General features: G+C 38.2%; 1 protein-coding gene across 1 annotated transcript in view; it reads left to right on the top strand.

Moving 5' to 3' along the window:
• Positions 1-26,391, top strand: part of LOC126260827 (staphylococcal nuclease domain-containing protein 1) — a 97,173-nt gene that overhangs the window by 15,024 nt on the left and 55,758 nt on the right. Inside the window, exons 5-9 of the mRNA XM_049958214.1 lie at positions 3,185-3,355; positions 5,411-5,578; positions 6,006-6,170; positions 6,254-6,378; positions 6,513-6,719. Of these exons, the coding sequence (XP_049814171.1) occupies positions 3,185-3,355; positions 5,411-5,578; positions 6,006-6,170; positions 6,254-6,378; positions 6,513-6,719 (836 nt within the window). The remainder of the gene's footprint in view (positions 1-3,184; positions 3,356-5,410; positions 5,579-6,005; positions 6,171-6,253; positions 6,379-6,512; positions 6,720-26,391) is intronic.

Raw genomic sequence — 26,391 nt, 5'->3', positions numbered from 1 at the left:
ATCATTGCTCTAATGTCACATCTTACAATAGTGTAGGTAGGGCTTCTATCAGGAAATCTTCGTATTCAATTTGGCATGAACACAGGCCCTATTAGCAGGCCATCAGTCGTACCACACCAGATGTTCACTGAGAACCTGACTTGGAATCGTGTTTCCCTAGTGTCATGTGGGTTCTCTGTCACCCATATATAAGAATTCCTGGTGTTCATGATACCATTGCATGTAAATGTAGCCTCATTCGTAAATAGTGTATTGCATGACGTCTTTGTGTACAGCCCACCATACATAAAACTGTTATCTGCTTGCTGTACGCATATGTAGCATGGGCTGCACATGGAACGGGGACAACACATCAAAATGTAAAGCACACCACACTTGCATTTGTGGAATACTGAGCTGACTGCTAATAAGTTGTGTACTGGTGGTGGGACTCAGTTACACCATTGCAGTTATGTTTTCCCTTTCCTCAACTAACTGGGCGGCCTCATGTTATGGTGTTACGTGTACACTGGTTGTATCCAAATGCACATAATGGTTGAAAAATCCTGGGGAATACCCTGGCATGGGGGGTTTGTCGATCAGGGAACATTTCTGGTATTCTGTCACAGCCACATGGGCACTGCTATTACAGTACCCATATACAAACAATATGTCTGCATATTCTCCGTGAGTGAACATATGTGGCATGTTGGTATTCATAGACACAGTGGACTTTCTCAATTAAACAACACTCAAGCACAAAACACACACACACACACACACACACGGCTACAAGATTGCTCACTGATCCAACCCACTATTGAACACTGAGTACGCTTCCAGCTGTTGCCTCGGTATGACGACATGATGCTGCCAACTGTTGGAGAATGGAGAACCCCACACCTCCTGCATGATGGGTAAGCCATCTGTCCACCATTATTCTGTTTATCACAGTGCCTGTACAGTATTTCAGTAAGTAACTTGTCTTCATATTCATTTACGGCCGTGTGTAGTCTTCAAGCCTCTCCAGCTCTGTAACGATTGAAAATTGGACATGTGTTCGTAGGACATTTTTCATTTATTTCCACATGTGGAATTGCCTCATAAATTATGTGGCATTCCTCCTGAATCACCCTGTAAACCATTTAGTTTCCTAATACTAGTATAAATAGAATAAGCACCTTGGTTTTGAAGAGCTTGTTAGTACAGATTTTCTGTAAATTGAGAGATTTATCAAAGCCTGTGGATCCAAGGCAAAGCTGTAATTCACATCCATGGCAGCGTTCTACAATTTCATTCACGATGTGCAAGCGGCTCACCCAGTTTCTAAAGCCACCTAGTTCTTTTTGTTTGGTTAAAATACATTTTTCCTGTGTTACTGATAATTTTTAGTGGATGTCTTATACATTACAGGGATGAAGCTGTTAAAAAAACCTGTATTATTGATAACACCAGTATCATGTTAAATACTATTTTGTACAGTGGATAGTCCAGAATGGAAAGTAACGGTATTATGAAAAGGAACATTGCTACTCACCATATAGTGGAGATGCTGAGTCGCAGATAGGAACAACAGAAAGACTGTCACAAATAAAACTTTTGACCAGTAAGACAGCGTCAAAAATAGACGAGATGCATACACACAAACGCAACTCTCTCACACAGGAATGCTGTCTTAGGCAACTGAAGCCACACTGCGAGCAGCAGCCCCAGTGCATGATGGGAGTGGCAACTGGGTGGGGGTAAGGAGGAGACTGGGTGGGGGACAGGGAGGAATAATAGGGTAGGGGTGGCAGACAGTGAAGTGCTGCTGGGGAGCATGCAGGGACAAGGTGGAGAGAGGGTAGGGCAGCTATGTGCAGTTGGGAGGTTAGACGGAGGGCAGTGGGCGGGGGGAGGGGGGGGGGAGATAACTAAAAGGAGAGAAGTAAAACGACTGGGTGCAATGAGGGCTGTGTAGTGAGGGAATGGGAACAAAGGTGGGACTTGATGGGAGAGAAGTCCTGGTGTTGGTGGGGAAGATCCATATGGCACAGGCCGTGAAGCAGTCATTGAAATGAAGGATTTCATGTTTGGCTGCATGCTCAGCAACAGGGTGGTCCACTTGTTTCTTGGCCACAGTTTGTCGTTGGCCATTCATGTGGACAGACAACTTGTTGGTTGTCATGCCCACATAGAATGCAGCGCAGCGGTTGCAGCTTAGGTTGTAGATCACGTGACTGGTTTTACGTGTAGCCCTGCCTTCAATGGGTTAAGTGACATTTGTGACTAGATTGGAGTGGTGGTGGTGGTGGTGGTGGTGGTGGTGGTGGTGGTGGTGGTGGTGGTGGTGGTATGTATGGGACTGTTTTTGCATCTATGTCTGTTACAGGGGTGTGAGCCATGAGATAAGAGGTTGGGAGCAGGGGCTATGTAGGGATGGATGAGTATATTGTGTAGTTTCAGTGGACAGTGGAATACCACTTTGGGAAGGGTGGGAAGGATAGTGCAGGAAATTTCTCATTTCAGGGCATGATGAGAGTTAGTCAAAACCCTCGTGGAGAAAGTGATTCAGTTGCGCCAGTCCTGGGTGGTGCTCAGTTGCGAGGCGAATGCTGCACTATGGCCGGACAGTGGGACTTAGGGAGATGGTGGGAGACTTGAAAGATAAACCATGGGAGATTTTTTTGTACAAGGTTGGGAGGATAATTACAGTCTGTGGAGGCTTCAGTGAGACCCTCGTTATATTTCGAGAGGGACCCCTCGTGACTGTAGATGCGACCACTACAAGTGGCTGAGCTTTTTTTGAGACAGTCTTATTGTTGTGCCTATTTGTGACTCATCATCTCCGCTATGTGGTGAGTAGCAGCTTCCCTTTTCATAATATTGTTAAATACCATTTTATGCTATTATATTTAAGTCTGCATGAATGAACAGTTATAGCTCTACCTTATTAAGGTGTGTGCCTGGAAAGCAGTGTTTTTGAGAAACTAATTTAAGGTGATATAGCAGGGAAGTCTATACTCATTGTTCTCACTGTGTTTTATACCTAAAATAACAACATGAACTGTAAATGACAGTAGCTAGCTGTCCAACATCTTTTGTCCTTGAAATTGCAACACATTAAAAGGATGTTCTCAATACTGAGCGCACACACTTCCCTTGGTGTGGTAGTACCACATTTTATCCATGTACTCTTGTTATCTACTGGTTTTTATTATTCCAGGAACATGTAAGAGACATCAAATGGGCAATTGAAAATCCAAGAAATTTTGTGGACAAATTTCAGCAAAAACCAATAAAAGCAATTATTGAGCATGTCCGTGATGGGTCAACAGTTCGTGCTTTTCTGTTACCTGATTTTTATCACATAACATTGATGATATCTGGTATTCGTGTAAGTATCTTTCAATATATGTAGCAATATTAAAAAACCCCATGGTGTGAAATGTAACTTAGATATTTCATTAATGTATATATAGTTTTTGTAAATGCTGTTGTTGAATAATCTAGACATAGTGGTAATCATACAGATGAGAAAAAAAGTACATCTTAGGAAGGTGCATTTCATCACCAATAAGGAATAATTATTCCCAGTTGTATTTTTCCATTGGTTGCAAATGTATAATTTTAAATGACAGGGGTACTGTTATTGCTTTCATTCTAATGTTTGTAACTGAGGAAAGTTCCGGTCGAATGTAAATAATTTGGGAGTAGTGGAGGCCCCTCACCTCATAGTAGAATCGTTGAGTCATTGACAGGCACGCAAAATGGGGGGCAAGTATGAAATTATAGACAATAAATACAAAAGATTTCAGAAACTGCAACCAGTCAGATTTTTTGATGGTACATAAATTATTTAATAAAGCAACATCTTTTGAGGTACGAATATCATTTTCAGGCTACAGTGGCAACACACACAAACATTTAACAAAAGCACACTTAGATGTTAAAGTTACTGTTTACAATTTTGGTGTGTCCTCTGGCCATCCTGTGGAGAAAGAGAAGTATAATCAAATATAAGGGAATATTCATTTAATTTGTTAGTTTAGTTTGCTCTTCACATAAGTTGTTGTTTTTTTTTTTTTTTTTTTTTTTTTTTTTTTTTTTTTTTTTTTTTTTTTTTTTATAACCACAAGCTTTGTTCGTATGAAATGGCCAGCATCTTGTGGTGTGTTCTGTTACCACAAGACAGCCATTTCATATGATAGAAGTGAATGATTATTTTATTATTAAAAAATGAGAATAGGTAACCAACAGATGAAGTCAGTATTCCCTCATATTAGAGCACCCTTCTTTTTCCAGAGGACATGCCTAGACTGTAAAGAACGTCAATATTTTATTTCTTCTGCTAAATGTTTCTTTGTACTGCCATTGTAGCTGGAAGATGAGGGTCGTACCTTGAAACACGTTGATTTATTAATAAAAGTTGCAATAAACTGTCTTAACCCAGTGATTATATTTTATTGTCGACCGCAAATGATGATGCAGCTTAGCTTTCCTTGCTTATTAGGATGAAATCTCATGGTGCCAGGTCTAGGCTGTATGGTAGGTATAGAAGTAATTACTTTCAAAACTCCTCTAGAAACACTGTCTGGGCAGTTTGGAAAGTGTGTGTTACAGTTGACAGAGATTGCATGCCAGCGTGCACATATAAATATCACTTTGAATAGCATAGGACACATGCTGTAATTAATCAGTGCACGAATACTATTCTTTCTTTAACCGCGGGACTTGCGTTTTCTCATTTATTGGATGGTAATGTCGTAAACAAAGAACTATATATTACTGTCACTGGGTCAAATTGGTGTAACTGCATTTCGTGAGCTATTGAAAGAAGACATTAGTGTAACATCTTCATGACAGTCTTTGATTCAATCCAGAGTGTATATAAAAGAAGGTTATATTTTGATTGTTCCAAGAAATAAAGTGCTTCTTCAGTATCAGTTCTTAGTCTATATGGTAGACTTCATTACTGAAGAAGAGTCCCTTTTTCTGGTGAATCTGTTGGGACTTAACAGATTTGCTTTATCGAAATAGGGAACGTTTGAAATGACAAAATGAAATGGCTTTTGTTTAATATTAATGACTGACAGCAAATGAGTGCTGTTTGGAGTTCTACATTGGGCCAATTCATAATTTCGTATTTATTATAAATTGTTATAATAATAAATTAGATTGGATGTAATTATGTCTTTTTTGGGAAATGTGGCAAAGAGTAGATTCTGAAGTCATTGCTGTACCACATCTGATAAACACCTGTATGTACGTGAACTAATTTCATAGCTGGAAACAATTTGTTTAACATTAGTTTTTAGCAAGCAGTGTTAGTATTGGTTTATTGCCTTGTTTGCACTGATAATAATGAGTGTGCAGCTGTACTGTTTTCATGTGGCAAATCTGAGCTCGTTTTACCACTACTTTGATATCTGAAATTTTTTGTACCTTGCAGTGCCCAGGTTTCAAGTTGGACGCTGATGGGAAGCCTGATCCTACAGCAGTTGTACCATATGCAGATGAGGCCAAGTTTGTCGTGGAAAGCATGTTGCTTCAGAGGGATGTTGAAATTGTCCTGGAATCTGTCAACAACAACAACTTTGTTGGCAGCATCCTTCACCCGGTGTGTGAAGTCATTTATTTCTTCCTGTAATTTTCTTCTTAATAGGTTATATTAATTTTTTTTCAATATTATAAAAGGAAAGTTGCCACTCACCACATAGCGGAGATGCTGAGTCACAGATAGGCACAACAGAAAGACTGTCCTCTTGTTGTGCTCATTAGCGACTCACCATCTCCAGTGTATGTGAGTGGCAACTTTTTTTCATAATATTGTTACATTCCATCCTGGATTTTCCATTGTTTGATATTCATATTTTCATCTTACAAAATCTCACTTCTTATTAAATAACTAGAGTTAAAAATTTGTTGTTACTTCTTGGTTTCTTTTACTAATGCAATAAGTGTGCAGTTTTCAAATTTTTGAGTTTTTGTCCAAATGAAATTTGTCTTTCTAAAACACGTGGATGTTCACTTTCATTTTATTGCAGAAGGGAAATATTGCTGAAGTCCTCTTGAAGCAAGGTTTTGCACGTTGTGTTGATTGGTCAATGGCATTCATGACAACGGGTGCAGAAAAGTTACGGGCAGCAGAGAAAGTGGCAAAGGAAAAAAAATTACGCTTGTGGAAAGATTACCAAGCAACAGGTCCACAGGTACAGTATGAACACTGTGTGTGGCTTCTCTGTATGCCAGTGCACTGCCAATAAAATCTTAATTGTTGTGAATCTGTTTATAGGTTTCTGGAAAAGAAAAAGAGTTTTCGGGAATTGTAGTTGAAGTTATGAATGGAGATGCCTTGAATGTTCGTTTACCTGATGGCAAGGTTAAAAAGGTGTTTCTTGCCAGTATTCGGCCACCAAGGTCAGTTCTTCCTTCCTCACTGTTAAGTTTTCTGACTAATGATAGAAACATAATCTTTATTTAAGATGTGCTGTAAAAAAGTGTCAAGTTTCTGGTATTTATCATTGGAAATAATGTGGACAGTTTTCTTGCAGGCAAGCAGATGGCAAGACAGATGATGCTCCACAACAGAGAAACAAAGTTTTCCGTCCTCTGTATGACATCCCATGGATGTTCGAAGCTCGTGAATTTCTTCGGAAGAAACTTATTGGGAAAAGGGTTAATGTTGTTGTTGATTACATTCAAACAGCAAGAGACAACTTTCCTGAAAAAATATGCTGTACAGTAACTATTGGAGGAGTGTAAGTAGATAGTAATTTTATCTGAAATCATTATTTTAAAAAGTTCCACAAAATTGAGTGCTTTTTGACTTACAAACAAATTTAAAAAATAATACAATTTGCACAGAAATGTAATAATTGTGGTGTTTGATGAACCTTTGCTGAGTAGACTGTTCAAAGTATTTAATAATAGTACTGGGAATACTTACTTAATTTTACACGGAGGATATTTTTTTAGCAATTTTTTACCATTGGTTAATTGTGCCTGACTTGGAACAAAAACAAGAAGTCAACATCACACTATTTAAACAGGCTAACCCAAGTCCGGACATCCTGATTTAGGTTTTTCGTGATTTTCCTAAATTGCTCCAGGCAAATGCCGGGATAGTTCCTTTGAAAGGGCACAGCTGACTTCCTTCCCTAATCTGATGAGACCAATGACCTTGCTGTTTGTCGCCTCAGCCAAACAACATAAACATAAACACAAACACAAACGGTAATAGGAAGATAAGCATAGTGTACACAGAGGGTTTACTTTACTTTCACATCATCGAAAGTTCTTAATTGAATTTAGCTGTAAATATTGTGCCAACAAAACCTTCAGGATACATAATATTATCTGTCAGATCGCCAGCATGAGAGAATTTGAGATTCTGTATTTAATATTACCCTCGTGCATCTGTAAACGAAGATGTCTCCTCTTTTGTTTAGTTATGAGAAACATATCATTAAATTTACAATTAACCTGTTATCACAGTGTGTGATCAAACTTTCTACTTGTTTCTGACAAAATTAAAAAAGATATGCCTCTTAATTGAAGTGAGGAAACCTATCCAGTTGGAAGAAAGAATAATAGCAATACATTTTAAAATACATCAGTGTGGCAGCAATTACATTGAAAACAGCAACAGTGTGTGATAAGAATTAAGATCCTGAGAGTAATCTCATTCATACTCAGCTACTGCTAATTACCTTATTATAGTTAGTCCAAAATTTATTATGCAATTACTTAGACATTCTGGTTAGATGTAAGAGAAGGCGAGACGGCCCAAATTTTGACAGGTAAAATAAATATATAAATAAACTGTACACTCAAAACGTTCATCTGACTCCATCTGTACGATTATTAAATGATCATTACCTTTACTGAATTTTCTAAAATACTGCCATTCTGCCATGTTTTTTTTCCTGGTGTGCAGTGCATGATTGACAGATATTTTTCAAATCTTTGGCGGTATCTTCCCTAATAATCTTGTTGGTGAGTGCTCAAACTGTACTAGATTTTTAAAATTATTGCTGCCAGCACAACATTTGGTATGGTCTTATCATTTTAAGCACATCTTGGGAGCATTATCAAGAATAATTGTTGACAATGTAGGCACATAACGTGCAAACCAATGCTACTGACTATCCTCTCCCTTGCCAAGAAAGAGCTGCCTGAACTTTTCCCACTAAATGTTTGATGAACTTGCTTCAGACATTGTCCAGTATCAGAAAAAATAGTAATAATAACAGATAGAATGTTAACTGAGCAACTGTAAGAAATGGAAAACAAACAAAATCTTGTTGCGCAATATACAATCCCACACGAGAACACACTGTCTGAAATTGAAGCATAGTGCTTGAAGCATAGTGCTGTAGTAAATATTGTGGTGGGGGGGATGAAGGTTTGGCTTGGCAGCTGCAGGTGATTGCTGTGGGTAGGGGTCTCCTGTTGAGCTTAAAGTAATTTTGAACAAAATACCATATTTACTCAATTACTAGATAGTTTTTTCCCAAACTCATCAGTTGAAAAATTCAGGGCCGTCTTCTGTTATTCAGTGTGAACTAGAATTTGTAAGGGTAGGTCGACAAACAATACTCATGCTCGTGATTTCCCGGTAAGCTGGATACAGTAATGACTTCGCTCAAACAATCACGTGACATATAACTAGCATGGCACTAATGCATGGGATACATGAGAAACTGTGAACTAGCCACTGTTACAGACTACAGTCTTTTGATCTGCTCAAAATTTGACAAGTTTGTGAAAAGCAAGAGAGCATAGCACTAAATTCTTTTATCTTACAGATTCTTGTTGTATTTGAACAGGTTTGCAGTAAAAGTTCTCATACATGTTTGGATACCATTTACAAACATTAATGGTGCTTTTCAAGCAAAGGTGATATTGAAAGATAAAAATGTTGTCCTTTAAAAAACATTACTTGATTCTGAATGCAAGTCACTATTTTATTTGGTTACAAGAGACTGTTATGAGATACCAATTGGGTTACAAATGAGGTATTTGGTTGCTGTTCATGTATTAGAATACTGAGTACAAGTGTTACCATCTTTCAATCGACAATGGTGGTGTCATTCAGATAAAACAAGAAAGATAATTAATACAGAATAAAATATCTAAAATACAAAATAACTTATATTAAACTAATTGTCATCAGAAGAATAAGTTACAGTGGCAGGACCTGCTGTGGAGGTAGTACCAACAAATATCAGTCGATTGTGGGATGAGTGAAAGTTTGAGAATAGAACTGGATCGTGATTGCGATCTTTCATGTATGTATTAGTTGGTGATGTTATACGTCCTCGAAGATATTTCAGTCAGATTCACAGTTGCTCAAGCACGGTGCTACAGAAGGTTCAGGAGGGGAAACAGTGACACCCAGCTTTGCTGAGAACAATGATGTGTGTGAACTGGAGTGGTGAGCAGGCAGCAGGTTGCACCGTGCTGCCAACCAACAAAAAACTGTACTACATAGTTTGGATTTTTATGAACACTTAATGCTGTTTAAACTGCAGTTTGCCTGAATCCTTTTGAAACAACTTCAAAATTGGACAGATTCACAACATTAGCATACATTTCTGCAGGGGACAGAATAGTCTAAATTACTGCATCAATGTCATCGATGCTTACCTAAGGTATGATGGGAGCAAAAGGGGGTATGTCAGCTGCTGGTTCTACATAGTGAATGAGGCAGACTGTATGTTAAGAAACAAGAAACATTGTAATATTCTCAAATCAGTATAGAAGTGAGATCTGATAAGTTTCCAGCATCCAAAAAAAAAAAGGTCCCACCATAACTGTAACCCCGGAAATTCAGAAATTGCAACACTTTTGAAACAGCCAAATATTTGTGACGAGGTGATATAGAAGGTAGGTTCCAAATGTTTCTGGCCTGACTCCTTTTTTTAATGTTGTAAAAATAAAAAAAATAATGCTAGTTTTCGAGTAAATCACACTTTATGATTACCAAACTACAAAAAGCAAAAACATGCAAAAAGATATACAGTGAAACCCAGTTTTAAGTTTTCATGTGGTCCAGCCATAAAAAACGCAAAATTATGGAAAATTCAGATGTAAGGAAAATGTTAAAACCCCAAAAATATGAGCAAAACTATGTGTAATTGGCATATATTATTAAAAATAGCAATCCTTTGTATACGGTTTGCCTACGTGAAGGTAGTTAAGTGAATGTTTATAAAATAATCTGTGGTAGTTGATTTCATCAGTTCTTTTAAAAAAAATTAGATGTGTAACAGCACTTAGAAACTCATGGAAAAAATTGAAATTAATATCTGGGTACAAGCTAATCGAGCTATTTTTTTCTAACATACTGTGACCACAAATTATATGTTCAAAACACATGTTTTTGGGAGATCATCCTTTGTGCTCGCCCAGAAAAAAGCAAAAATTGATGAACATGTGGAATCAAACCAAACTCATCAGAGCAGCTAAATGGTTAAACCATAAGCATAAATGTGAAGATCTGCTTAATGACAAACTTTGTCACCATTGCTGTTATTATTTAATGCTTTCCTTAAGAGCTGCAGTTCATATGCCCACCACCAATAATGTTTTATTTTAGGCCTGATGAGAGAAACAGAGACATGAAAAAATGAGTTTACTTCCTCAGTTGATATTACTAACTTATTAGAAGTCTGGTCAGTGATTTTCTGTACAGTGTATAAAATGTAAATGTGAATGAAAACTCGGGTGCTACAGTTTTGCTTCATGCCCTCTGTCACCACTGCCAGTCTTTACGATCTACAATGTGGGGTGTAAAGTGCATACATGAGTAGTGTATGTAGGTGTTGGAACTGTATCGTGTCGGATTTGAACACGAAAGTCTTTAAAATGTGCTGTCGCAAAACCCTTGTTCTATTTCCATGTGATGTGTCTGTCATAGCACATAATCTGCACGAAAAGTATATTTTCAGCAATTCACAAGATGTTTTCATCCCTACCTGCATTCCCATTTTTATAGAGTCACTCCCCCTCTCCAAACATCCAGTAGGCGACTTATTTTACATTTGTTAGTGTGGTGTGGTGGCTGCATTATCTATTGGGTGACGTAACAAGTCTCCAGCCAATAAGAGTCCACTAGCCATAATGGGGGACATTTCCTTGATTACTCAATTTTTGAATTTAAAAGGTTGACAATTGATATTATTGCTGAATGCATTACATTGGAGATTCATGCAAAAAATGAAACTGAGTTGCAAGTGGCACAAGAAGAGGTGGTGGATGGGCTCCTTCATCACGTATTGGCTCGGTCTGGAACACTTGGTGTCGACTGTCTTGTTTCTCCATTACTGCTGCAACCTAGCAGTAGTTGTATTATAATTTAATGGTGAAGCTCAGTGTTGCAGGATGTGTCGGCAGCACTGATCGTGGATTATGTCAGCATTTCCTCTATCATGTCTCCCCTATTACCCGTGATAGCCGAAAATACTCCCTCAACTCCTCCATCACCTGTGGTGTGAACCACCTTTCTTTTGTGCCTCTTATAACTTCTTCAGTCACATCAAATGTCAGTAGGAAGGAAACGGGACGAAGTCAAGCCAGATGTCAATTAAGATCTTAGAATTGAGGTAAACCTTACTAGGAAGATGTGTAAAATCGGGGAATTTTCAGTATTGACATGGGTTTTTCACAGGGGCTATGAATGTATAATCGATGTAAAACAGTATATTTTCAGGAAACTAGATAAAAAAATCAATATCATCATACCTCAATGAGGAACTTGAAACTTTCAGCACAGGGCAGTACCATGTAGAGGAACTATGGCTCAAGTTTAAAAGAATAGCTGATATGTACTGGATAAATATGTACCTAGTAGAAACCCCTTATAATGGGAGGGAACCTCCATAGTATACAGTGACTGTAAAGAAACTTCTAAAGAAACAGTTTACTGCACAATAGGTGTAAAACAAAGTGTAAGGCTACAGATAAAACGCTGCTGAATGAAATGCATTTGGCTGGCAAGAGAGCAATGCGTGATGCCCTCAGTGACTATTGCGATGTCTCCAATGACTGCCATTGCAAAATATTGTCAAATGGTCTTACACAGAACCAAAAGAAATTCTAATCGCATGTAAAGGCTGTTAGTGGCTCCAAAGTTAGTGTCCAGTTCCTAGCGAATGAGACAGGAACAGAAACTGAGGGGAGCAAAGCAAAAGCTGAAATGCTTAACTCTGTTTTCAAATGGTCCTTTACAAAGGAAAATCCAGGAGAATTGCCCCACTTTAATCCTTGTACAACCGAAAAGATGAATGAAATAAGTATTAGTGGCAGTGGTGTCGAGAAACAGCTGAATAGTTAAAACTGAACAAAGGCCCAGTGGAATCCATCAGATTCTACACTGAATTTGCAGCTGTGGTAGCCCCTCTTCTAACTATAATCTGTTGTACATCCCTTGAACGAAACACCATGCCCAGTTCTTGGAAAAAGGCACACGCCACACCCATCCCCAACAAGGGTAGTTGAAGTGATCCACAATGTCCTTGGCATCTATTTGTTGTAGAATCTTAGAACAGATTTTGAGCTCAAACATAATGAGGTATCTTGAACAGAATGACCTCAATGCCAACCATCATGGACTTCGAAAACATCAATCATGTGAAACCCAACTCAGCACTTTTCTCATGTGACATACTGAAAGCTTTGGATCAAGGCAACCAGTATTTCTTGATTTATGAAAAGAATTTGACTCCGTACTGCTTCTATGCTTATTGTCAAAAGTACAATCATCTTGTACTACGTTACTTTCAAACTAGATGGCATTGGCTTGTAGCATGCAGGCACAAAAAGCGTAACAAAACACTAGCTTGGTGCCAGCTTCATCATGTTTCGTGTTTATTGTTGAGTGTTGTGAGTTGTTGATCTTTCGGAATGTCTCCCAAAACAAAGTGAAATGAAAGTGAGCATGAGAGAAAGATTGCCATATGACTACAGTGGGAAAGCAGTTGCTGGAAAAATTTTCGGCTCTGATTGCAGGTAAGGCACCATTCAACAAGTTCAGTGTAATATAAATTCCACAGCGTTTGCTACAAGCTTTACGATTACTTAATAAATTCCAGATGCCGAATGGAATGCTTCCAACTTATCAATGAGGATGATCATATCGAGATACTTTCATACTTTTTAAACATGGGGAAAAAATAGTCAGGATCATTCATCATCCCACCATATTTCATTTATCACTTTTCCAGATCACATCTGGAATCGTAAATCCTGACAATGGTCAGAACACTGATCATTGATCAGACAATTAATCCAATATGGAGAGTCTTCTAACGGAAGAATCCATCGTCTTGGTTAAACAGCATCGTGGGTCCAAGATAAGACACCACTCGGATATGGTGGGGTGTCACTTAGAAGATTGTGGTGAGTTGGAACACCTGGCAGCCCAACAGACAAAAGACACACATACTTAAATTCAGTTAACCTGGAAAATTTGCTTTCTTTGTAACATTAAATATAAATTCAATAATGAAAACTGGTAAACTGAAACAAATGAAAACTGGTAAACTGAAACACTTAACAGACATAATGAATCAACACAAAATTCTAATAACAGCCCTTCAGGAACTTCGAAACATAGATCAGGACCCATTTGAATCTGGGGGATACTGTCTCTACAAAGGACCTCTGGGGAAAAAGAGTAATAAAAAGTGCCGTGCAATTGGGAATGGGATTTCTGGTTCATAATAGCATATGATACTCAGTGGAGGACTTCTCATCAAATTCGCCAAGAACAGCAACCTTAACAATCAAAACACAGAACAAAATATATACACTGATTAATGTCTATGCACCAACAAATGACAAAAACATGAAAGATAAGGAAGGAAGGGAAATATTTTGGAAAGAACTGGACCAACTGATATCAAACATCCCTGACATTCATATTAAAATCTTGCTAGGAGTTTTCATTGGAAAAAATTGGGAAAGAAAGAAAATGTCGCACTGCTGTTGGTAAATGGCCGGCTCATAAACTGAAAAACAAGAATGGTCAAAGACTAATTGATCTTTGCACAGATCATTGACTTATTCTCGAAACTACAAGATTTAAGAGAAGACCGCACAAGTTAATGACATAGAAATGCCCTAATGTTAAAGACCTTCATAGGTAAATCTGAGAGCAGATTTTTTATTCTTTATTGATCGTCAGTATGGATAGTAGACGGCAAACAAGCAATTTAGAGCTTATGACCTCAGTACTGATATGCTAATGGACGTACTAGCAGAAATTTAAAGTGATCCAGAGTCAATTGCTTCAGACATTGAAAGTGAATCAGATGAAATCGATCAGCAACCACAACTTACTGTACCTGATGAGAACATAGTTTAATGTGCTTGAAAGTGTTTCTGTTGAGAGTGACTCTGTTCGCATTAGTGATGTCAACGACAATGATGTGTGTGATAATGTAGAACTAATAGAGCATATAGAGTGGGTGCAAGACATACTTGCAAAAGAAACTATTGAATTTTCACGTAAATAGGGTTCAAATATTCTTTCTGACAAAACAAACTTCATTAAAATATTTGGCTGCTTATTTGGTGGTGGTATACTAGATATTCTTGTGTTTCAAACAAATTTATATGTGACACAGAAACTTGGAAGTTCCGCCAGTTTCAAACCAACTGAAACTGAGGAAATCAAGAAATTTATTGCCATCAATTTATTAATGGGGATCAAACAATGTACTCCATGTAAGGATTATTGGTCTTCGGATTATTGGTCTTCTGACCCAGCTCTCCATGATTCACACATTTTAGCTCTCATGCCTCGGAATAGATTTTTGTGGTTGCTAGGCCATATACACGTGGATGATGATGATAATCAGCAGCCAAAAAGTGAAGGAAAAGGTTATGATAAACTGTGATGATACGCCCACCTGCTGGACTATCTAAAGCTGTCAGCACATGGACCGTGCTGTCGAACGTTGACGTTGAGTGTGCCAAGTTCAACGTGCTGCTGAACGCTCAGGAACGATGTGACTTGGGCATACGGTACGTGGGCCCCAAAGTGGTATACACGATCGCAACGCACTCCCGTAGCAGTTGAAGGATGCTTCTAGTTCATAAATCACACTGTTTACTCAACAGGCGCATCTAAAATTCGCATGCTAGCTCTATTAAAATGCACATTTACTCCATTGTCAACGAAAAGGAAAGTACCATGTCCAGTCAATAAGGACACAGGCTTATAAAAGTTCCATTACAAACAGTGCATTACAAATTTGGAATACTTCTCCGCATAAGAGAAACATTATTTCATCATTCCCACATTTTAGTAAAACCCCAAGGTCAGTCTTACTTGATCACTGTTCGTACCATTAGCAGAATCTTTGCAACATGTGAATTACAAAGCGTAAAAGAAGAAGGAGCAAAATATCTTTATACAAGTAGCGCAAGCTGTCCTGTAGAGTAAGCCAGTCAGTCACCCCTAAAAAAAAAAGGTGAACTTATATTTACATAACATCAAATATTATAGTATATATTTATATTAATCTGATAATAAACTATCAGAACCTAATAAAAACGGAAATTTTAGGAAAAAAAATTGGTAGTGCCAAGGGGCGAACTGCCGCACCACCCAACAACTCATTAGAGGACAGTGACGTACTCACTACGCTAAACCAACACCACGCCATGTGAACTTAATCGTGTTATCTTAAGCCTCGCTGAAAACCTTAATTGTAGAAATGTTACTAATTGAAATTTAATTATAACAAATTGTACAAAGAACAATACGTTTTGGGTGCATCTTCAGTGTGTCGCTGCCTTCAAATAGACTACTCTCGTAATACGCAAGTTACAATAATTCTTTTGCCACAAATATGATGTTTCTCGTTATTTTATTGGAAACAAATCACATAGTTAACAGGCTTTCCAGTAATTCTCAATTTGCTGGTGCCCAGAAACGGCAAATATACGTATAGGTTTGAAATGAATGCCAATATGGCGCCTCACAACTCTGTACTGAAGGGAGACGGCGTTCGTGTGACATAGGTAGCGTTGTGCCCTCTCATTGGTCAACACTCAGACGCACGCTCAGAATATCTGACTTGCCAGATATTGCTCTGCACGTTCGGAAAGACTCCCGAATGTGCTATTCCGCGCTATGACATCAGAAACTCTGCACGCTCAACGTTCGGCTGCAAGGTCCGTGTGCCGACAGCTTAAGCAAGACACTCTTAAAAATTATTTGCCAACAGAACATCCTGCTGTGGATGAATCTATGATTTGATTCAAAGGTAGGTCAAGCCTAAAGCAGTATATGCCACAGAAACCTATAAAATGTGGATACAAATTTTGGATACTGGCAAATGAAACTGGACACTTTTCCAAATTTCATATCTATACTGAGAAACTTGGGCACACACGCACATTCACACAAACGTAACTCTCACACAAGACTACAGTCTCAGACAACTGAAACCACACTCATAACAATATTGTTACATTCCATCCTGGATTTTCAATTGTTTAATGAGATGACTACTATTATTGGTATTTGAATGGTCTGTGATGTAAATTGTCTCAGATTTTGTTTTTGTTTGCACTTAAGTGACAGTGTTTGGATAAAAACAAAATAAGGTGGGAAAGTGCATTAAAACTTGCATATGACTTTGTGCCAAATTTGGCAGCTGCCTGTTAGTATAAACAAATTTAATGCAAGTAATCACGTGGGATACCTGGTATCTCGAATTGTTCCACAATAGATCATTAGTGCTGAAAAATTTGTTGCAGAATAACTGCCTTGTGTACCATCTACCATTAATGGCAGTATACCAGTAATAGCCTGTGGGGCAACAGAATGAACTCTGCAAACAGTATTCACGCATTAGTTTCTATTCCACTTTTTTTGAGCAAAACTCATAATTTCACAACCACATGCTGTTCACAAAAATCAGCCATTGCGAAAATGACAATCACACAAAACAGTTATAAAATCTTCCAAAACTAGTCTTGACCTTCAGTGGTAGCACTGTCCTTACTGACTGGAATGTTCACTCCTAACAGCAAAGCATGGTACTAGGAACACTGGCAGTGACCAATCAAAATTACATTTTTAGTGACATTAAATATCTGCCATTATACCAATTTTAAAATTAGGCCTTTTATTGATTGTCTACATTTTGATAATACAAGAAGAAATAACGTAAAAAAGAATAGTGTACATTAATTTGTATCTTCACTCCCTTTTTTACCTACCGAGTTTGTTGTTTGTGGAGTTTAATCGTAATCAATCATCATCCTAACAGCACAGTTGTGAAATTTACGAGGGCCATTCAGAAAGTAACCTCCGGTTGATTTAAAAAAATACACCAAGTTAAATAAAAATATTTTAATATATACATCTTACAACTACATCTTTGCACTATTTTTCTACATAGTCTCCATAGCGATTGAGGCACTTATCGTATCTCTTCACAAGCTTTGAAATTCCTTCTGCATAAAAATCACCCGCTTGTGCCTGGAGCCAGCCTGTGACCGCATCTTTGAGCGCATCTTTGAGCTCTTCGTCGTCATCAAACCGCTGTGACCCAAGCCAGAAATCTGTGGAAAACCAGTAGACAACTCCGACATTGAGAAACGTCGATTTTCACGAACTTTTGCATCAACTGTCTGAACGAGTTCGTCAGTCACCAATGATGGTCTACCACTCCTCTCTTCATCATGAACATTTTCTCATCCACTTTTAAATAAACGTACCCATTCACGGACAACTCCTTCACTCATAACTCTTGGTCCGTACACGGCATAAAGCTCACGATGAATAGCTGCTGCAGAATATCCTTTGGCTGTAAAAAACCTTATGACAGCACGCACTTCACATTTGGCGGGGTTTTCTATTGCAGCACACATTTCAAACTGCCACAAAAACTAAACTAGCGCAGGTACGACGTTCTCTCGACCACGGCTTGATGCCGACTGACCTGTTGAGTGCGTGAACGCACAGATGGCGTTGCTATTCCCCCCACAACCCGCACTGTGACCAATCGGAGGTTACTTTCTGAACCGCCTTCGTATATCTTCGTTGTCATTGATATTTCTCTGTTTCATCCAAATATATTGATACCTGAAGGGCTATGGTGGAACCAGAGAACACAGCTATTTTGACACACCCTATTTTGTTCCCATCATACTTCACGGTGAGCGTTGACAGCATTCTTGCAGGAAACATTTGTCCAGTTTCAAAGTTAATTCAAATGGATTCAGGCAAACTGCAGTTTAAACATGATAGATGTTCTAAAAAACCGAAGTATGTGGTGAAGGTTCGCGTGGATGGCAGCACACAGTAATTTACTGCCCGCTCACTACTCATCTGCCTGCAATCATCGTAGCTCTCAGCCAAGCTGGTATCACCGGTATCACTGTTCCCCTTCCAGTCCTTCCGCAATACTGTGCTTGAGCAACTACTGTCCAGGTCTTCTATAACACCACCAACTAATACATATATATTAAAAAAATGCAGTTATAATTCAAAAAAATTCTCAAACTTTCGCTCACCCTGCAATCTAGTGACGGTTGGTACTCTCCCCATGACGGGTCTTGCTACTGTAATTTATACTCGTAAGAACCAGTTATTAAAATGGTTCACTTCAGCTTTTAAACATTTGTTCTAAAGCTGATAAAAAGGTGGTAAGTTTTTACCCAGTATTCTAATATATGTGAACAGCAACTGATTTCTCATTTGTAACCCTGGCAAATCATTACAGTGCCTTGTACTTTTTTTTTTTAATTTTTTTGAAGGATATGTTTATCTTTGAATGTTACTTAAAAAGCACCATAAATATTGCATACCATGTACATACATGTATGAAAACTTTTATTGCAAACCTGCTCAAATACAAGAGTTTGTAAAATGATAGCATTAAATTCTATGAATTCCTGAGTTTCAGAAAATTGTCAAATTTTAGGCAGAGTAATAGACTAAAGTGGTGGCTAGTTCCTAGTTTGTCATGTATCCCATGTGCTAGCACTGTGAGAGTCAAATGTTGCAACATTGTTTGAGCAAGTTCAGTACTGTATAGAGTGCTTCAGTGTATCAGGAAATCTCGAACCTATTAGAGTGTGAGTATCATGTGGTCTAGCTATCCTTCCAAATTCTTGTAAATAAATCAGCAAATGACCTCAGTAGTGAGGCTTCATCTGCAAATGTAGAATGAGGTCTCTATCACTCTATTAAACAACGTAAAAATTTGACACCCAGCAGCAATAGTGTAGTATGCAAATACAAGATGACGTCGTAGTTTTCAAATGTAAAATTCGGGGAAAAACCTCATCTCATAATAGAGTTAATATGGTAGAAGTGATTAAATTATTGTAAATTGTCGATCTGTTTTTACAATAATCACCTAAAATATGTACATTTCTGGACACATTATGGCATTATGCTGCTATGAAGAAGATACTAACAGCTGCTAAGCCAACTTCTGAAGATGACAAATTAATTTGTTGAAACCGGTAAAGTATAATAAAAATATATTCGCTTCTGATGACTGAATTTTATTTTGGAAAATTCTTAAGAAATCATTGAAGGAAAACACACTTCCAGAGACTGGACAATTACGAGCAATAATGACACAGCAGCAGCAACTACTTCTGATTTAAACTGTAATCAAACCAAATTACAATGATATTACATATGAAAGGTTGCATTATTATTGAAGTTTTAATTGTCACACAAAAATATAGAATTAATTTATGAAATTGTTGAAGCTTTGTTGGAGTGTGTTTGCATATTCCCTGTTGGCTTGGGGCTCAGGATCTTCAGCAGTTGTATGTTGGTGAATGCTTCGAAGGTTCGCCAGCATGAGTGGCTGACATTATCACAGGTTACCTTTCTGACGCCAGCAGTGGAGGTTAAGCCTTGAACAACGCGTTACTTGTGTTGACGAAATGTCAGAAAACTACTTAAACAAATGTTGGCTGAAAAGCCAGAGGCAAAAGCCAATAGGTAATACACCAATTAATTTATTGTTTGCAAATACATTTACGCAGCCCTCATACGCTTTGAAGTACCTGCACTACAATAATGCAGCATACAGCTAGAGGGACTGAAATAAAATGGCATAGCCCATTCATAAAGTGCAGAAGTGCTGCACCATTTGTTTTGGCCCCTCTAATGTTGCTGTGATGGGGTGATTTCAGTGTGTACATGGACTGCAGTGAAAGATGAAATTCTGCCAGGATCAGAATTGAAATTAAAATGACAAATATTTGGAGCATGCTTACTAATCCATAACACTCGCCAAGAAAAATAAGAAAGTACCTAAACAGAATTGCTCTCCCATTCCTGGGAATGCTCTTTAGATTATTCTGTCTTCTGTACTGCAATAAGTAAGTTGGTGGATCACAAAGAAGTACCTACTTCAGAAATAAACAATCCCCTCCCTGCCCAAAGCCAGAGGGCCCTACAAGGGCTGCCAGCGATTCTTCAATTTTGTGAACTCCAGATTACTTTTTGAAGTCATTTTACATTTAAACCTTTCAAACAGTCCAAATTAGAAGCAGGCTCCAGGCATTTTTGTTTGCCATTTTCTACTCACAGTTATAGTGCTAATGTGATTCACTGCTTCCTGCAATGTCTGATGCAAGTTCCTCTGCAATGGGTGTTGGAACACAGGCTTTTGTGGGAAAGTCACTTAACTTTCTGCCTACTTTTTCTGTCCAGACCACCAGCCATTTAGGAGGATTAGGGAATGACTGGTCCATCAACTCCAAGCTGAAGAAAGCCACATCCTTCCAGTAACCAGCCCTGTATGAGAGAATAGCTGTGGAAACAGCATACAGTCACTGCCACAAAACTAAATGTCACGCAGCCCACCATTTTTTGGCAACAGAGATAAATATTTCTTATCAGGGTTATGAGCCTCCCAGCTTTAAATATTCAGTTAACGTGTAGGTGGTTTGCGTACACCTCTTTGAAGCTAATGTTAGGAAAACAAACTTGGAATACAAATCTAAATTACATAACTAAAACCGTTCAGGTATAACCTCATTAAATAATTTATGAGAAAACTGATAATTCAATAGAAGTTAAAATGATTCATGATGCATAAAAATGATCTAACGGCAAAAAATCAACAGCTGATCATTGCCGGGTAGGTAAGCCCTACTACTGTTTTGATGGAAAGCAGGCAAATACTCAAACAGCAATGCTCCTGACTGTGAAGCCTAAAACTGTTCCCTGCATTTCTTTTGAAATACAGAAAACTTGCTACATATTGTCTGGGTCCTCCCATTAAATATTCTTCCCTGATCAGATTATGAACCATCCATCCCATTAAGTCCTGTCATACAAATTATTGAACTCACTGTGAACTGCTACCAGGTGTGAATGCTCAGTTCTTGAGAAGTTATCAGATTGAAAAGGCCAGCTGCTTGCTTCCGAACATAGTCTGAATTGAAACTTCCTGGTACATTAAAATTGTGTGGCGGACCAAGGCTCGAACTTGGGACCTCGCAGGAGAGCTGTGAAGGTTGGGATGGTAGGAATTGAGGTACGAGCGGAATTGAAGCTGTGGGGACGGGTCGTTAGTTGTGCTTTGGTAGCTCAGATGGTAGAGCACTTGCCCGCAATAAGCAAGGTCCCTCTTTGATTAGGTGCCTCACCCTGTCCTACTGTTCCTATTTTCAACTCCAGTTTGTGAAGGTTTGTTCCTTGGGATTTCACTTCGTGCTTGAGGTTCGCTGCTGTCCTTTCCCCTTTTTCTATTTTCTTGGCTACCTTTCAAAATCTGCTTTTTTCCCTCCTCCTACAAATTGGGTAAATAGAGCCTGACAATTTTATATCCCCTGCAGTATTTCTTTCTTGCTTTTTCTCCTCCCTTTCCTTTCGATCTGTTTTTTTCTTCTTCATTTTCCTGTTTTCCCTTTCCTTCTTTCCGTGCTTTAATCTGTTCTCCATTTGAGCATTTTGTAACATTATAGAATGCAGAATCTGCTGTAATGAATCTCCCTGGTTACCCTCAATCATCTTAGCTTACCTTAAAATTTCCACTAATAAAAATACCACTAAAGGAAACATACACAACACAGTTGACACTTCATACTAAACGTTGTGCTATAGACAGGTGCATAAAGCCATAGAGCTTACATTCAGTTGACAGATTAAGTGTAGTTGTTGCTGTATCATAACAGTGATTTAGATCTCTAGTGATGATTTCAAATCACGGCAAGGCATATAAAGTGATGTTAAAATTGCAGCTGTGTCCAGTCTTTATTAAATGTGAAAAATTTCATTATTTACTACTACATAGATAAAATGGCAACATTTATTGGTGAACCTGTATTAAATATATTCTTTGCTACACATGTAAAATCAGTTTAAATTGGGGTAGGCAACCCTCACTTTCACCCATGACACAAATTTAAACTTCTCACTGCTCCAGTTTCAGCAAATAAAGCCGTTTAAAAATCAAACTACTTTCAGGAAGATGCAGCTACCCAATCATTGATGTGGAAAGTGTAAACTGCTAGCAGTTCATACACCGTATCCAACTGGCCACTAGCAACTATCATCAGTAATCAAAACAGTACTGGAATCCAGTTAAACCTCATTGTGGAAAGACACTAAAAAATATCTCTCAAATTTGCACACGAACAAATGAAATTTATTGGCATGAATTAGTACTAGCCAAGTCTGTCATTTTTATCCAGCCCATCTCCAATTAGCTAAGGGCTCTGCATGCTGCTCTTGGGTTTCTGTTTTTTGCTGGAAAGTCCATTTTCATTAATCCACAACAGTATTCCATGATACGCTCCCATTTATACAACCATGGGCAGTCGCACCATAAACACACAATTCTTTTGAATATGTGTTTATTGAGATGTTGTATATCAGTACAATTTCATTTCGTATGCAAGTTCTTTTTGGGAATGTTTTATAGTTAGTATTCAGATCATTTTTGCCTTTAGATGATGTAAGATAGCATCAGAATATATTGATTGTTGTAATTGCAATATCAACTAAGATACAACAAATGACTAGAAAACAGAATATCTTGAAATACAGAAATTTCCTTTCACTAAATGTTAGTGAAATTCACATTTTTATTTATAGCTTTATCTTCCGGTTAAGCAATCTTTTAATGTCTCAAAAGTTAGTAATTCTTGTGTAAGTCAAATCTGATCATATAACGATGTAATTGTTGACAGCTTCATTTCTTGTAATCATGTGAGAATTTTCAGTTCATGAAACCTTCCTTAAAGCTTCGATTAAGATAGGATAACTGTTTTTCAGATAAACTTTTCAGATGGGTGTAGTTTATATTAACACTCCACCAACAAAATATTTCCTCTCTTCAAAGTAATCTAACATCACAATTATTAGAAGTTTCTCATATGCACAACTTTATGGTCTAACAGACGACCTTTTGTTATGAAGTATAGCACACAGAGTAAACATTTCCAAAGTTAAATACGAAGGGTTTAATCTTTTTGTTTTTTGGTTAAAACTGGCCCAGAGTCTTTGAACAAAGCAGTGGTTTTTTCTCATGATCACTGGTCATTGGTTACCATTGTCACTCTGACCATCACAGCAATTGTCCACTCGTAGTGAAATATTCACTTCTGTGTTGCTCAGATCCGCACTTGTTCCGTGTGAGACAAAAAAAAAAAATACACTTTGTAATAATTTCCTAAAATAGTAACATGTATAAACTCTTTAATGAAAATTTAAAAGAAATATATATCTTGATCAGTGGAAAATCCAGGGTGGAATGTAACAATATTATGTAAAGGATAGTTGCTACTCACCATATAGCAGAGCTGCTGAGTCACAAATAGGCACAGCAAAAGGACTATCAGAAAATGAGCTTTCGCCCAACAGGACCTTCATCAGAGACAGAATGTGCGCGCACGTGGCCCCCATCCACCCACGCACGCGTACACGCGGCGCATGCGCAAAAATGCAACTTGCATTCACATGACTGAAGTCTCTGGCTGAAGTGGCCTCAGCAGCCATAGACTGCTCTCTCTGTGTGTGTGTGTGTGTGTGTGTGTGTGTGTGTGTGTGTGTGTGTGTGTGTGTGTTTACATTCTATCTCTGACGAAGGTTTTTTTTTGGACTGGAAGTTCATTTTCTAACAGTTTTTTTGTTGTGCCTGTCTGCGACTCAGCATCTCCGCATCTCCGCTATATGGTGAGTACCAACTAACCTCCTCAAACATTGTTACTATCTTTACGCCACTTGGGGGGGGGGGGGGGGCAGCAGTGTGCATGAAAATTTGGTTACATTACGACTTATTGAGGAAAACAGGGCAGTACCTAAACAAAATTCCACTACTTTGTCCAGGGTCACCATATGGATTATACTATCACAAGGACAGGTCACCAGTGGTGGTATCAACTTTTTGAAACCACCTACACAATTGTGTAGTTTATGGCCCCAAGAATAACACCCTGCCATTCAGTCTGAAGGCCCCTAATTGATTAAAAGGAATTTCAGAATTTCTTATGATCCTCTGGGGCCTTAAAAATAACATCAGGATCTCAGTAAATCACTCTAGCAGAAGGGTTAATTTATTCAAATACTAACAAAGAGATAGAGGGGCTGGCCAGTACTTACCTCAGCTCAGTACAGCCGATAGATACACATAAAACAGAACTGAAAATTTACATTCCTAGCTTTCGGAACAAATGTTCCTTCATCAGGGAGGAGAGAGGGGAAAGAAAGGGAAGAAGGGAAAGGAGATTCAGTTACTCACAACCCAGGTAGTTGCTACCCTCCCATTTTCCTTTCCCTGTTGCTTCATAACCTGGGTTGTGAGTAACTGAATCTCCTTTCCCTTCTTCCCTTTCTTTCCCCTCTCTCCTCCCTGATGAAGGAACATTTGTTCCGAAAGCTAGGAATGTAAATTTTCAGTTCTGTTTTATGTGTATCTATTTGCTGTACTGAGCTGAGGTAAGTACTGGCCAGCCCCTCTATCTCTTTGTTAGTATTTGTTTCACATCTTTATATGAGATTTTCCATTAATCATTTGGGTTAATTTATTCAGCAGCCATGGTGTAGGTTTTGGGTCAAGTCCTAAGAGGTACTGCCATTTACAAAATGATTTTGACCATTATTTTTATTTAGTTAAATGATATAAATATATTTTTGTTTGTAATTCTTTAAACAAAGTAAGGTTAACAAATAAAACTAAATTCAGTTCAAGGAGAATGAGTAACAGAAGTAACATTTGCAATAATTTGTACACTGACATAATGAAAAGACAGAAATTAAATTTACGTAAAAGCACATGGACAGATTCCAAACGAAAAAAGAATGAATGGAAATGAGAACACGTAAGATAGTTAATGACAATTAAAATGATGCAGCAAATGATTAGAAACTTTTTAAAAAATTATACATATTATTTGAGAAAAGATTAGTCAAATCCATAAAAAAAAAACTAAGCACCCAGCAGTGCTCAAACTCCAGCTTTATTTTCCCAGTCAGATAACTTAACTGATATGCCATGGTGCTCCTCTGTAATTTAATGCTATTGTTAAGGCTGTAGAGAATCACTAAAAGTTATTGTCAATTACTTGCAAACATGGGCTCACTAGAGTGAATGACACAGTGTGTAGTTCCTGGGGATCCAACCCTACGTTACTCTGTTGGTGGTTTCAAAAATTTGATCGCATTGTAGGAATCTCTTCTCGTCAATCTTCCAACACTGCAATGAGTGACTTGGTTTATCATGAAGAAGCACCCATTCCAGGCTTCAGATAAACGCAATAAAAACACCACCCTCCATCAACATTTCATGGGGGCTGCTGACTGCTCAATTCTCTGAGCTCCAGGCTGCTCCACAAAATTATTTTACATTTAAGCTCTCCAGTAAGTCTGAACTGAGCTGACTGTAGGCATATTGATTGGCCATTTCGTGCCCCCACTTAAAAAGCCACTGTAAGATGCTGCTTCCAGTAAGGACTTTTAAGTTTCTCTGCAGTGGATGTTGGAAACACTGGTTGTCCTTGAGAGGTCACTCAGCCTTGAGCCTGCCTGATACGTCCAGACCACTTCCCTTCTAGGAAGTTTAAGAAGAAGACTGGCCCACCGAAGTAATGTGACAAGTGACACGACGCACAGCGTAGCAGATACATGGCAGTGACATGTCATGCTCACGACTCAATACCAATAGGAATAATGTGGCACTGTGTCTCTTTCACATTATGAAAGTTCTCTGGCCTTAATCATTGTTTTATGTAGATGAATAATAGCTAAATTCATGTCTGTAGTTAATTTTTCAGTAAAACTTTTACTTTTTGCATGTTGCTGTTGCTGTTGTTGTTGTGGTTTTCAGTCCAAACTGGTTTGATGCAGCTCTCCATGCTACTCTATCCTGCGCAAGAGTCTTCATCTCTGAGTAACTACTGCAACCTACATCCTTTTGAATCTGCTTACTGTAT

The sequence above is a fragment of the Schistocerca nitens genome, chromosome 5, assembly GCF_023898315.1.
Source record: "Schistocerca nitens isolate TAMUIC-IGC-003100 chromosome 5, iqSchNite1.1, whole genome shotgun sequence".
NCBI classification, from domain to species: domain Eukaryota; kingdom Metazoa; phylum Arthropoda; class Insecta; order Orthoptera; family Acrididae; genus Schistocerca; species Schistocerca nitens.
Note: the sequence above shows the minus strand (reverse complement) of the source record. Positions and strands in the feature narration are given on the sequence as shown.